The following is a 12561-nucleotide window of genomic DNA, read 5'->3' on the forward strand; positions in this document are numbered from 1 at the left end:
AAACCGGGTTAGTATAAAGATATTCATTATATCTTTGGGTTCATAATTTCGATTCAAACAAACTTTTGAATTTAGTGCGCTGCACAGTGAAATACGGCCCGCTAAATTGACCAATCAAAGCTGTGTAATGTAAAGACGGTTTGACTTTTAAGCGACGCTTCAATCTGGAATGTGATTAGTAGAAATCTTGTAGCTTGAACTGTCCCTGCCAGTCAAAGCAATCTTTGTTGATTCAGTTGCTAGTTGTTATCGTCCGCTTTCAAGCACCAAACCAGATGACAAGAAGTTTGAAGAATGTATTGAAACAGCATATCTAAGTGGCAAGGAAGTAATCCTAACTGGTGACTTAAATATAAACTTAACTGAAGAAAGCTCAATGAATCGCGCTTTAACGAAAGGTCTCAAGACCATGCACTTTGACCAGTTTATAATTGACGTAACAAGACCTGCGAGCAGAACTTGTTTGGATCATACGCAGGAGCAAGAATATCAGTGTAGATGTACTGGCCCATTTGCCAACTTTTGCGGGGTGGAAATATTTTAAACAATCAAAGCAAGATAAGCAAGAGCACAGTGCAATTTAGTACAGAAACATAAAAGGCTCCCCTTGTGTTAACGCCTTTGTGTTCGATGATGTAAATGACTCTTTGGCCGCTTGGGAAGATATATTTTCTCAGGCAATTGATATGCACGCGCCTATCATGCAGAAGCGGGTTCGTAGAGTCAAGCAGCCGCAATGGTTAACAAGAGACATTTTGGGTCAGCTGTCGAAAAGAGACAACCTGCTGAAAATAGCCAGGGCATATAACACCGCTGACACATGAACAAGGTAACGCAGCGCGCGAATTCAGGCCACCAATATAATCACAAGAGCAAAAACAAACTACTTCAAGGCTTCGTTCTAGAATAGCAAAGGGAACTCTAAATCTATTTGGAAGTTAATAAGATCCCTTAGAGGAGACAAACCAACGCGTCAACCAGAATTTCTCAAAGTTACCAAAGAAAAGGTAATCTCAACAGCGGCAGACATAGTGGAATATTTTAATCTGCACTTCACAACTATTGTTGATAAAGCGGAACGATCTCATCTCTCCTGACCACAAACAATTGCAATCTTGACAAACTCAAACAGTTTTTTAGCGAAAAGCTACCTTTAGAATCACAGTTCACTATACCTCAGGTAATAGCTGATAGGGTGAAGGCATATTTACTGAAAATTCCAGCCAATAGAGCAACTGGAGTTGACGGAATCAGTTGTGCTCTTTTGCGCCTAGGCAACACAGAAGTAACGCCATCAATAGCAAAGCTAACTAACCTATCGCTTTCATAAGGAACTTTTCCTTGTCGTTGGAAAAGCGCCAGAGTGACTGTCATGAGAAGACACACAGGGTTTGCACTGTAAGTATCCCAGAAGGCTTCATACAATTCCTTATAATTTTATTATAAGGAATTGTATGGAGCTTTTTAAGCGTTAGTCGTGGCGCGACGGATGTTGTCATGTATGATCCTTGCGAGGATCATATGTGACAACACCCGCCGCGCCTCGACTAATGCTAAAAAAGCTCCATGCAATTCCTTATTTTATTGTAAGGAATTGTATGGAGCTCTCCGAGATACTTACAGTGCAAGCCCCGTGTGTCTTCTCATGCTTCCTTCTCCAAAGCTGGTTATATGGATGATGTAAACAACTGTAGGCCTATTTCGGTACTTCCCGTGCTGTCTAAAATCATCTTACGTCATCTGCATGACCATTTGTCTGAATATCTATATGTTCACGACCTCATCTATAACAACCAGTACGGATTTAGAAAGCAGTACAGCACAGAGACAGTACTTGCCTATATAGTTGGTACTCTGCTGTTCAATATGGATAAAAATCATATTAATGGTACGGTTCTGGTTGATTATAAGAAGGCTTTTGACGTGGTAGATCATGTGACTCTACTCAGCAAGCTTGAAGCCTATAAACTGGATAGGAGCGCTTTACAAGTCATATCTAGCCGATCATACTCAACTGGTTTCATTCATAGGACAGACCTCGATCGTTAGGACTATTACAGTGGGTGCGCCAAAGAGTTCCGCATTGAGTCCCTTACTTTTTGTGCTCTTCATCAATGACTTACCCTTAAACGTCCACACGCGGATCGATATCATTGTTTCGTGTGCTGACGAAGCCACCATCCTCGCTTCTTCCGATTACATAAATGTAGAAGAGCTCAAGAACACTCTCTCACGCGAGGTCTCCAACGTCGATGAGTGGGCAACAAACGACAATAAACTGTTCCTAGACGAATACAATACCAATTGATGAACCGCGCCTACGAAAACGTTTAACTAATAATGAAGATCGCAAGCTCGAAAGAGAGCTCAAAGGGAGCACATAAGAATAGGTCGAGAAGGTCAAGCTGCTAGGCCTTTATCATAAATTTAACGAACAGCTCAGTTTCGATGTTTATATTGACTCTTTATGTAAGAAGATTTCAAAGTGTATCGGCATACTTAACAGAATTAAGGCTTACTTACTTAGAGCAGAGCGTACACTTTATTATAATGCTTTAATTAAGCCACTGATATTATATTGTGGTGTAACACAGACAAGCTGCTAGTCGTGATGATATAAATAAGATATTTAGTATTCTAGGGTGGGTGCAATATAACATCGAGTCTGACATCAAAAGATGTATTTATGTTGCTGATCTTCAAGAGAACGTAAATGTGAAATGCTTCCAGTATGCGGACGACACAATAATCTACGATCATCCTAAAACATCTGACCAAAATAAGTGTAGAAATTAATTAATAAACTAAGTCCCTGCTCTAAGCAAAGTACCCTTGCCTTTAACAACGACAAAACCAAGGTTATGATCCTATCCATCCCGCAAATGTCCCGCAGAGTACATCACCTTGACGAGTATGTCGTAATCAGTGGTTACAAACTAGAAGGTATTTTATCTTGCAAACTACTTGGAGTTCACATCAATGCCATCTTAAGTGGGACGATCGCATCAAACACACGGTATCTAGATGCAACACCACTCTATCGATACTAAGAAAATTGAAATACCTTGCCAAATATGAGCTTAGAGAGCAACTGACAGAAACATTGATTTTTTTCAAAACTGAATAGATTATGCCGATCGGGTTTTTCACCCTTTACCACAATTCTTACTGTGCCGCTATAATTTGCAGCTACAAGTTTTGTCCTTGGTCACTATGTTAACAACTTTCGGGATGTATTTAAAATCGGATGGCTTCCAATCATTGAGAGAAGAGATTTGAGCCTCCTGGAATTATGCTTTAAAGCTTTGCATAACACTGAGACTTGGCCAGACTATCTTAAAATAGTAAAACAGGAATGCCGCAAGGAATTGCGCTCAAGATGTTCAATTAGATTGGTGGTCCCGACCGAAAAGAGCACTTTCTAAGATAACGCGTCGAAACTATTTAACATTCTACCAGAATCTATTATAAACTGTAAAGATTACAGAACCTTTTCAAGACTTTCAAGGAGTTTTTTATGTTATAGAGTGATTACAGAGTGATTAGTCAGTTTTACTGTAATTTCTATTCTATTAATCCTACTTCTACTTTTAATTGCATATTGAGTAATTTGCGAATAACTTAATTTGATTTATTTTAGTTGTAATTGATGTATTTTAACAGGGAAGGGCCAGCTAGTGGATCTCTTGATAAACCATCATCATTGTTATTATTATTATTATTATTATTATTATAATTATTATTATTATTATTAAGATGCTTAATGGCTTACAAGAGGATTATGGGTACTTGCCCTGCCTATTTAAACGAACTGTTAGAACTAAACAACAGCCAGCACAGCAGAAATACACTAGGTGCTAATTTAACCATTTTACTCAGGAGATACATTAGAGAGAAAGAGGAAGGCCGCACGTTTTCTCCAACAACCTCAAGATGTTGGAATCGCCTCTAACTTAAGCTACGTTCTTCTCAACCTGTACATACATACATACATACCTACATACATACATACATACATACATACATACATACATACTTTATTTGAACACCTCCCATACTTTATTTGAACAGTTCCCTGTCTAGGGCTCTTCCGCCGTCAATGCTAACAACTAATTACATGAATATATCATAATATGCTAAAATTAAAAATTACAGATTTAAAAAATAATTATAGACTTTAGCCTTAATTTTTTTTACGTCAGAGGTTTTCTTAATCTCGTTTGGAAGGTTATTATACAGCTTTGCACCCCGCAAAGCAAATGATCGTTGCCCTGTTTTTAATCTACAAATTGGGAGGTCTAATTCACCACTGTATCTAGTGTTTCTGTCGTGAATCTTCGAACGCTGAATAAGTTTTCCAGTAAGATAGCTGGGTATCTGGTCATGAATACACTTATGGACCATTAATAAGTCGTTTGTAAGCAGTCTATCGTTCACATTGAGCCAATTTAGAGCTGTAAATACTTTGAAGAATGCTTTGTAAAAACATTTTGAATAAAGTCAGCTTAGGGATAAGATGTTTAATCCTTTTTAGATAATTTATTCTTAGATCGCATGATATGAGCAATATGTTTTACCTTTAACTTTTAGATCTTGATTTGCTGTACATTGTGATTTTTAATGAGTTTTTAATTAAATTCTTAATTAGGTTATTAATTATAATAGGTTTTTTTAATTGTAACGATGTTTAAAGAGGGCTACAAGTTCATTAGTTTTTAACTATTAAGTGTCACCCTCTTAAAGTAAAGTTTGATTAATTTATTGATTGATTGTATTCTTTTAAACAAACTAACGAAACAGTGGCGTTCAGCGTTAAATCATGCAATAATCATTTAATTACGGCAAGGGTTTGTCTCTCATCTAAAGGTTCCAGAGCCCCCAGATTTAAGGGTTTTCGTCATTTTCTTATTCGATAAAGCCAATTTCTCGAGTTCATCGGCTTTTTTTCGAAGAATTTTTTAGCAGCTTCAGATCCCTTGTTTTGGATGACATCTCAGGTTTCGATGACATCCCAGGCTCTCAGTGTCCTATATATCGTTGAAACATTCACCTTGGGAAGGAATTCATCCGAAGACTTGCATTTAAGAGAACAAACGTCAAACCTGATTTGGAGCGTGCATTTATACCTGTTCACACAAAGTCCTTTGCATCCATAGCTTGCTTTCTTCTAAATTCGGCTAGTCTGTAAAGCATATCAAATAACTGCGTTCAGCGTTTAAATCATGAGATTAAGGCAAGGATTTGTCTCTCTTCTAAAGGTTCCAAGGCTCGCAGATTTTTGAGCAGTCGTTATCTCCTCACTCAATACAGCCAATTTCTCGAGTTCATTGGCTTTTTTTCGTAGAATTTTAGCCGCTTCAGATCCCTTGTTTTCGATGACATCTTTGATCGTGAGGCCTAGTTTCTCAGTGTCCCATATTATCGTTGAAACATTCGAGTTGAGAAGGACTTCATCTAAAGACTTGAGTTTAGAAGAACAGGCCTCAAAACTTGATTTGGAACGTGTTTTTGTACCTGTTCGCGCAAAGTCCTTTGTATAAATGGCTTGCTTTCTTCTCAACGCGGCTAGTTCAGCAAGGATATTTTTTATGGGGTCATTCAGACCTTGGGTTTCAGCGAGATAGCGAAGGTACCATAGGTTATTTTCCTCTAATGTACCTAACTTGCTCAAGGCAATCGCATCCACTTCATAGATGCCAACTAAAAGCTTTTGCAAGAGATCTTCGGCCTTTGTGATTTCAATTGAATTTTTAACCTCCTCGTAGAAATGTGCCCCGCCTTTGACGATTGTCCCACCAACATAGAAACCAATTCCTGCTGCTATAAAGGCCGTGGCGGCTCCCGCAGTCATGAGTGAAGCGATTCCACCACCGAGCATTACCAATCCTCCTAGTATTGAACTAGTACCTACAAAACGTACCGCCTTGCAGTCCTTCCAAACTTCATCAAGTTTATCAGCTGCTGCATGGAAACTCTCGGCGGTTTCAATAAGTTTCGAAAAAATTTTTATCATCCTTACTTGAAGTTCTGCTAAAACATCCCCAACCTGTTCCATTTCCAGTTCAGAGAGATCTATTGACAAACTGTTCAAATCTTCCGGATTGTCCACGATTCTGTCCCATTTTTTCTGGCGAAAAAATTAAAGTGAATGTAACTGCTCGTACAACCTCATAGATTGCTTAAGTATGTCCAATATTACGGATCGATACGAGTCATCTAATGTATTCACGAGTCATACGACCCATGCTCCTCATTAGGGAGACTATCAGTTTTTCACACCACACCACTGACCCCTGATGGTGATTCGTCGATCATTAATATTCATTACGGAAACCATGGAAACGAAACAAGTTGTAAGGCTGTAATTTCTATCCATGAATGCCACTGGATAGACTTGGAGAGTATTCGTCGTTCTAGAAGGACCGCGTGAAGTTGTATTGAAAAGCAACGTGCTAAGTGCACGAATTTATGAGTCGTACGAATCGTAGGAATTGTCCTGAATGTAGTCCCGAGTCATAAGATTTTTCAGTCTGTCCGTGAATCTGACTTGGAGTCTCTCTAGTGTGTCGCCTCGAACAATTTGAGCAGATCACGCACAAAGTGCGCAAAGGCAAAAGTATTCCTCGTTGTGAAGGTGCCGCGCGAAATACACAAAAAAACAAGACTATTCCTCATTCTAAAAGCACCGCGCGAAGCGCATGCAAAGTGCACAAACTGCAAGTGTATTCGTCGTTCTGAAAGCACCGCGCGAAGTGCACAAATAACAAGAGTATTCTTTGTTCTACCAAAAAAGCATTACGCGAAGTGCACCAACAAGGTTTTGTTATCCTTAAAGCATCACTTAAAGTGTATTATTATTAACTTATATTGCACTAATATCAATATATATAATTAACAATTATTCCACGAGCGCGCGTTGGATATGAGATGATAGATAGCCAACGAGGCGCATAGCGCCGAGTTGGCTATAATCATCTCATATCCAACAAGCGTGAGTGGAATAATTGTTTTATTAAAAACGTTAAATTAAATTATTAAATTTTATTAAATTTTTAGCTCCCTTTTAATTTTAAGTTGACACGTACGCTTGCCATATTTGTAGATTATGGTATCTTGGCTGATATACCATAATGGCTAAGCCAATAAAAAGTCTTGAATTGCATTATCCAATGATCTAGTTTTTAATAATATCAGATATACCCACCCATCCCATCCCAGGGGAGGACATCTACCACACAGTAATCTCGTGCGTGGGAAATTAACGTCTCCTACCCCTAACCCCAAACGTCCTTATCCGAGAAGACTAGAATATCTATTTATTTCTTGATATTATAGAAAGGTAGCACATTCTCCTAAGTTATTTCAAGACCCTGAGTGTTGGTCCGGCCGAGACTTGAACCCTCGACCTCCCGCACAACAATCCGGCGCTCTGAGACGGTATTTGTATTTGTCGTTCAAAAAGCTCTGATTGAAATATACAAACAACAAAAGTATTCCTCGTTCTTAAAGGACCGCGTGAAGTGCACAAATAACAAGTTTAATATCTTTGTTGTACTGAAAGGCAACGCGTGAAGTGCTCAAAAATAAAGGTATTCCTCGTTCTAAAAGTATCGCGTGAAGTGCACAAACAACAAATCTATTCCTCTTTGAACTAAAAAAAAAAGTCCTGCGCGCAGTGCACAAACAGCCACTATTTCTTGGTATTGCTAAAAGCACTGCGCAAATCAAAACATTTAAACTAAGAATGGAATTTTCAAAGCCCTTTGGGCTGGAGGGTCAGCAAGGAGTGAAATTAGTTTCTTTCTCACCTTCATTAGCTTTTTTCATGGAGACTTTTATCGTAAAAAAAAAAATTGTCACTTCTAATTTGTTATAAATTGTAACTTCTACGCACATTCATAGAGTAACGATGGATTTATTAAATGTAATGTCTATAAAAAACGTAACTTTGTGAAAGGAAAAGGATAGACATTTCGATTGTTACCAAATAGCAACCAAAAGTAATATGAACTCTGTTTCGATTGAATGTAACATTAAAGAGCGGAAAAAGTCGACGCACAAGTCCGCACAGCGAATGCATACAACATGACTGTTGAGACGATGATTAGGGAAGAAAAACAGGATTCTAACTAATTGTTTCCAAGAATGCCTTTAATGAGATCTAGCAAATTTTCGAAGGAATACCCTTAGCGTTCCGCGTAAGCACCTAATTATGGCTTTTGACACCGATTATCTGGCAGGAATTTATATAAAGATAAAGATAATCCGGGATAGAGAAAGGTAAACCTGGAGTCAACGAGAAAAGACTGAAAAGTCAATATTCCACACCAATTACTCGTTTTGCGCGACTGAGATAAATTCATTATTAAAAGACCCAACACGTGGCACTACTATGTGGTAAGTGCTTTCAACACTAGAATACTTTACAACTTTTACAGCGTTTTGACATTCGACTGACATAGTAAGTTCCAAATTCGCTGTGATAAACGCCAACAACGTTTGATTTTCCCTCCAAAATCAAAGATTTCTGGCCGAAAACCTACATTTCTCCCTTTCAGTTATAAAGATAAAACCCGACATCAAAGATGACTGATGCAGCTCCTTGAAGCAAAGCTTATAATAATTAGATAAAAGCTTGCAGCTAAGGAACAGAAAAATTTCTGCTTCATTACGAAACCGATCGACGGCAACCTTCCCTTCTTCTTCATCATCTTCTTCGATTCCCAAACAGTACTGCCTCGCGACTCTAACGAACTCAGTTATTTTTTAAAAGGCTTTCTCCAGTGAAATAAACCATAAATAAAAGCCTTGATTAAACAAAGTTGTCTGTGAAGACGCTCACCATTACTAACGCATCGAACAAGTTTGCATAGTTGCCACAGAAACTTACGATGCATTTCATGAATTTTCATAAATCGACGACTCGTACAACTCGTAGGAATCGACACAGTATCATCAGGGGTCAGCTCTCTCAAAGCGGTGAAAAAAATCGCCAAGTCTCCCTAATGACAATCATGGATAGACAGCAAAGCCTTACGAATCGTTTCGTTTCCATGGTTTCAGTAATGAATATTTATGGTCGACGACTCGTGCAACTCGTGAATAGATTGGACGACTTGCATCGATCCGCGGTAATGGACAACCCTCAGATTGCTTTCACTTGACTAAACGACATAGCTCAGAAAAAATGAGCAAGTGAGTCTAAGGTAGCTAGTACCAGTTTCCTCGCGCGGGGAACAGGTCACTCTCGTGCGTCATGCGCGAAAGAAACGCGCGAAAAAAGCGCGAGATTTAAAAGACGAAAAATTCAGAACAAATATTGCGGGGCGAGGCATTTTTTCGGTCTACGCTAGTTTTGTAAGAAGTTTGCCACCCAGCGTGTATTTGATGTGTTGAACGGCCAATGCGTATGCAGGAGACAAACAAAGATAAAGAAGACGATTCTCGGAGACATAAACGTTTTTTCACATCTTAACGAGAAATCCAATCGATACGAAATATCACGACAGCAAAGAAAGGACAACTCAAGTGAAAGAAAATCTGCCTGAAGAAGAAAAAGACTGTGAACCTCCGATGAAAATAATATAATATAGCCAGAACTTGTGAATAAGTACTTCAAGGTGAACTCGGGAGGTTGTCTTTGACAATTACTGAATGATTTTCTGAGCAGCAAATGTCTGAAAACATCAGATCGTAGGATTCGCGCGAGCACACGCAGTTGTCAGGGATAGCCGTGACAAATCATGACAACTATCGATCTTATGGAATCCGGATTTTTAAATACACGAGAACGCGCGTGAGAATTGCTAAACTCACGACGGCTTTTGGACGAAAACAAGTCCGATGACCCCTTCTTTTTACTGTTCCAATATAATGTTATCGCTGAAAGGAATCATCAGGAAAAAAGACTAGAAAATTCTACGGTGGGACATTTGTACTACATGAAAACTGTCTTTTTCTAAGTTTTCTGAAATTCCGCCCCGCACAAATCTTTGTGCATTTTCCTTTTCAAGTGCCAAAAGCAGTCACTAAGAAAAATCAAGGGTTCACCGAGTTAGTTTTCGAACTATTTGAGCCATAAGATACTAATGCGTCTGAATAATCCTTTCGAAGCGTTGTCATGGAAACCGCTAGTGACAAAATGACACCTATCTTTGGAGAACCAATTATTGTGTTATTCAACCCGGTAAGTGTTCAAATGGCCTTGGTCAGTCTTTTGGTTATATTCTTTCAAAGTTACAAACCATCAAAAATATGAAAACCGGTACCAGCCACCTTAAAGACGTAGACAGTTGTTTGAACCTGGCAGTAAAGCAGTATCAGACAGACAGACAGACATCTATATTTATACAGGATAGCCCCTTCAGTGTAGTAAACACTGGTATCAACGGGGGTCCTGTTACCCACCCAACCCACCCCAGGGGAGGACATCCATCACACAGTAATCTCGTGCGTGGGAAATTAACGTCTCCTGCCCCTAACCCTGCAGGAGACGGGACCTCCATTTATTCGTCCCTATCCGAGAAGACTAGAATATCTAACCAATTCTTGATGTTAAAGAAAGGAAGCATATTCTTCTCAGTTAATTTTAAGACCCTGAGTGTTGGTCCGGCCGGTATTGAACTCTCGACCTCCCGCACAGCAGTCCGGCGCTCTCCCAATTGAGCTAACCAGGCAGCGGTCGCGAAACTCTATTTTCTAGATCAGAGTAGTGCAAACGAATGTTGGCTGTGACAGTTACTGACGTTTCGGGAACCTAAATGGAAGTCATCATCAGAGTCAAATGAAGTTTGACTTGTTTGTCTTTTGAAGGTCTTACGGTCTGTTTCGTGAAACTGATAGGTTAGTTTTTCCATCATTCAAGCCTCAAGCAACGTTCATGAGTAGATTGACATTGCATTAGGCAAATGGTGTTGGTTGCTTTTGATCTGTCGGTAAAGCAAGGTCTTTCTGTTCAGGTTATTTGTCAAAAAAAAAAAACATTGTGAACGAGTCGATAGCAGAATTTCGGTAGTTGTTGGTATCTACTGAGAGGATGAATTGGCTATTTTACTTCAATTGGCAGTAATGTCGCAATCTGATTGACCAATTTGCCGTTTTCAATAAGAGTACAGACAACGCTGCTCGCGTCGACGTGTCACACAACGTGTCACCCACTGGACTCCACTGAAGAATCGTCAAAATTTCTTGCGCCTCGTGAGTCTACAACATTTTGACCACTGTGATGACGAATATCTTTGTCAATAAGGGTACCGACCACGCTAAACCACTATCAGTTTTTCAAATTTGGTAAACCAGCTTTTCAGAGTCAGTCTCTCAAAACAGTTCGTTTGGTAAGTTACATGGATTGTTATTAGGAAGACGTTTACGAACTTGTGCGCGCGCGACTCATGTGCGCGTGCTTTGGGATTACGTAGGTTACGCGGAACTTTTTATATTTGACGGGTGCAAATTTCTTAGACAAGATTTGAAAGTTTTTTGAGTTTATCAAGTGGCAATTTGTTTAGCAGTCGTTGTCGCTTTCCGTGAGTTTACCATTTACCGTATTGGAATAAACGCGTTTGTTGATTTCCGTTTCGCTTCCGAACATGGATCATTAACAACATCACAGCCTCATCCGTAAGGTCACTGCAAAACTGAGCGCAATTACAAAAAATCTCTTAGATTTATCAATCAATTCGCGACCTGCTTTTATTTCATCCGCTAATCAAGCCGATTACCGAGTCCCCAGGAAGTTGGAACTAAAACTACTTCATTTAAAGTAACTTCATAAGATTTTATTATCATGAAAAATACCTCAGTGGGACCCAATGTAGCCTGGATGTCTTCTTGTGCTGTTAAAGAAGAAAGACCAAAGTTAATGGACATTGACATCTGCAATGGTTTACCTTACTTACTCTTATCTCTCCAAGCGGAATCCCTAACCGTAACGACTTTCTAGAATTAATGTTTCATTCGCTCCAACGAAGGACTAACACTTGCATCGCCAGCTTTAGAAACGCTTCACGGTACCTAATTTACATTATCAACTCATTTAATAAAACCAAATTATCAAGTACTGGAACAGACAGGCAAGTATCAAGTCAGGAAATCATACCGATTGCACATTTATTTATAACGGCCGAAACACTCATACATGTCCAAAATTAAAAACGTTCTTTAATATACGAAATAGACATTTGAAGCGAGGCGGTTTAGACGATAGAAAACGACTGAGAGCAATGATCCGGCACAGTTAAACGATAAAGCCGAATCAAACATATTTACGCTTAAGAACTTATACGAATGGTACAAAACAAGAGACATTAGGCAAAAAAGGGTGACAGAATACCGTTGAAAACAATGCGCGTGAACACAAACGAACTTAATAAAAAAGCGACGAAAAGAGAAAAGAATATGCGAAGTAGGAACGGATAACTTCAAATTAATTTTGGCGGCAACAGTTTTCTCGCGGATTTATATATTAGCAAAGACGGCAAAGGAATCGTTAAAGTATATGTAGCAACAGCAAAGACTACGACCGTAACTGCTTGATACTCATAAAAGAAGATTGACAAAGCT

General features: G+C 39.1%; 1 protein-coding gene across 1 annotated transcript in view; it reads right to left on the minus strand.

Moving 5' to 3' along the window:
- Positions 1-4505: 4505 nt before the first annotated feature.
- The window catches only part of LOC111345795 (uncharacterized), a 32513-nt gene continuing 24457 nt past the window's right edge, over positions 4506-12561 (minus strand). Inside the window, exons 10-11 of the mRNA XM_088738402.1 lie at positions 11797-11834; positions 4506-6127 (exon numbers count right to left, since the gene is read on the minus strand). Coding sequence (XP_088594528.1) covers positions 5216-6127; positions 11797-11834 — 950 coding nt within the window. The 3' untranslated portion in view covers positions 4506-5215. The remainder of the gene's footprint in view (positions 6128-11796; positions 11835-12561) is intronic.

Source organism: Stylophora pistillata, chromosome 11 (genome assembly GCF_964205215.1).
Source record: "Stylophora pistillata chromosome 11, jaStyPist1.2, whole genome shotgun sequence".
Classification (NCBI taxonomy): domain Eukaryota; kingdom Metazoa; phylum Cnidaria; class Anthozoa; order Scleractinia; family Pocilloporidae; genus Stylophora; species Stylophora pistillata.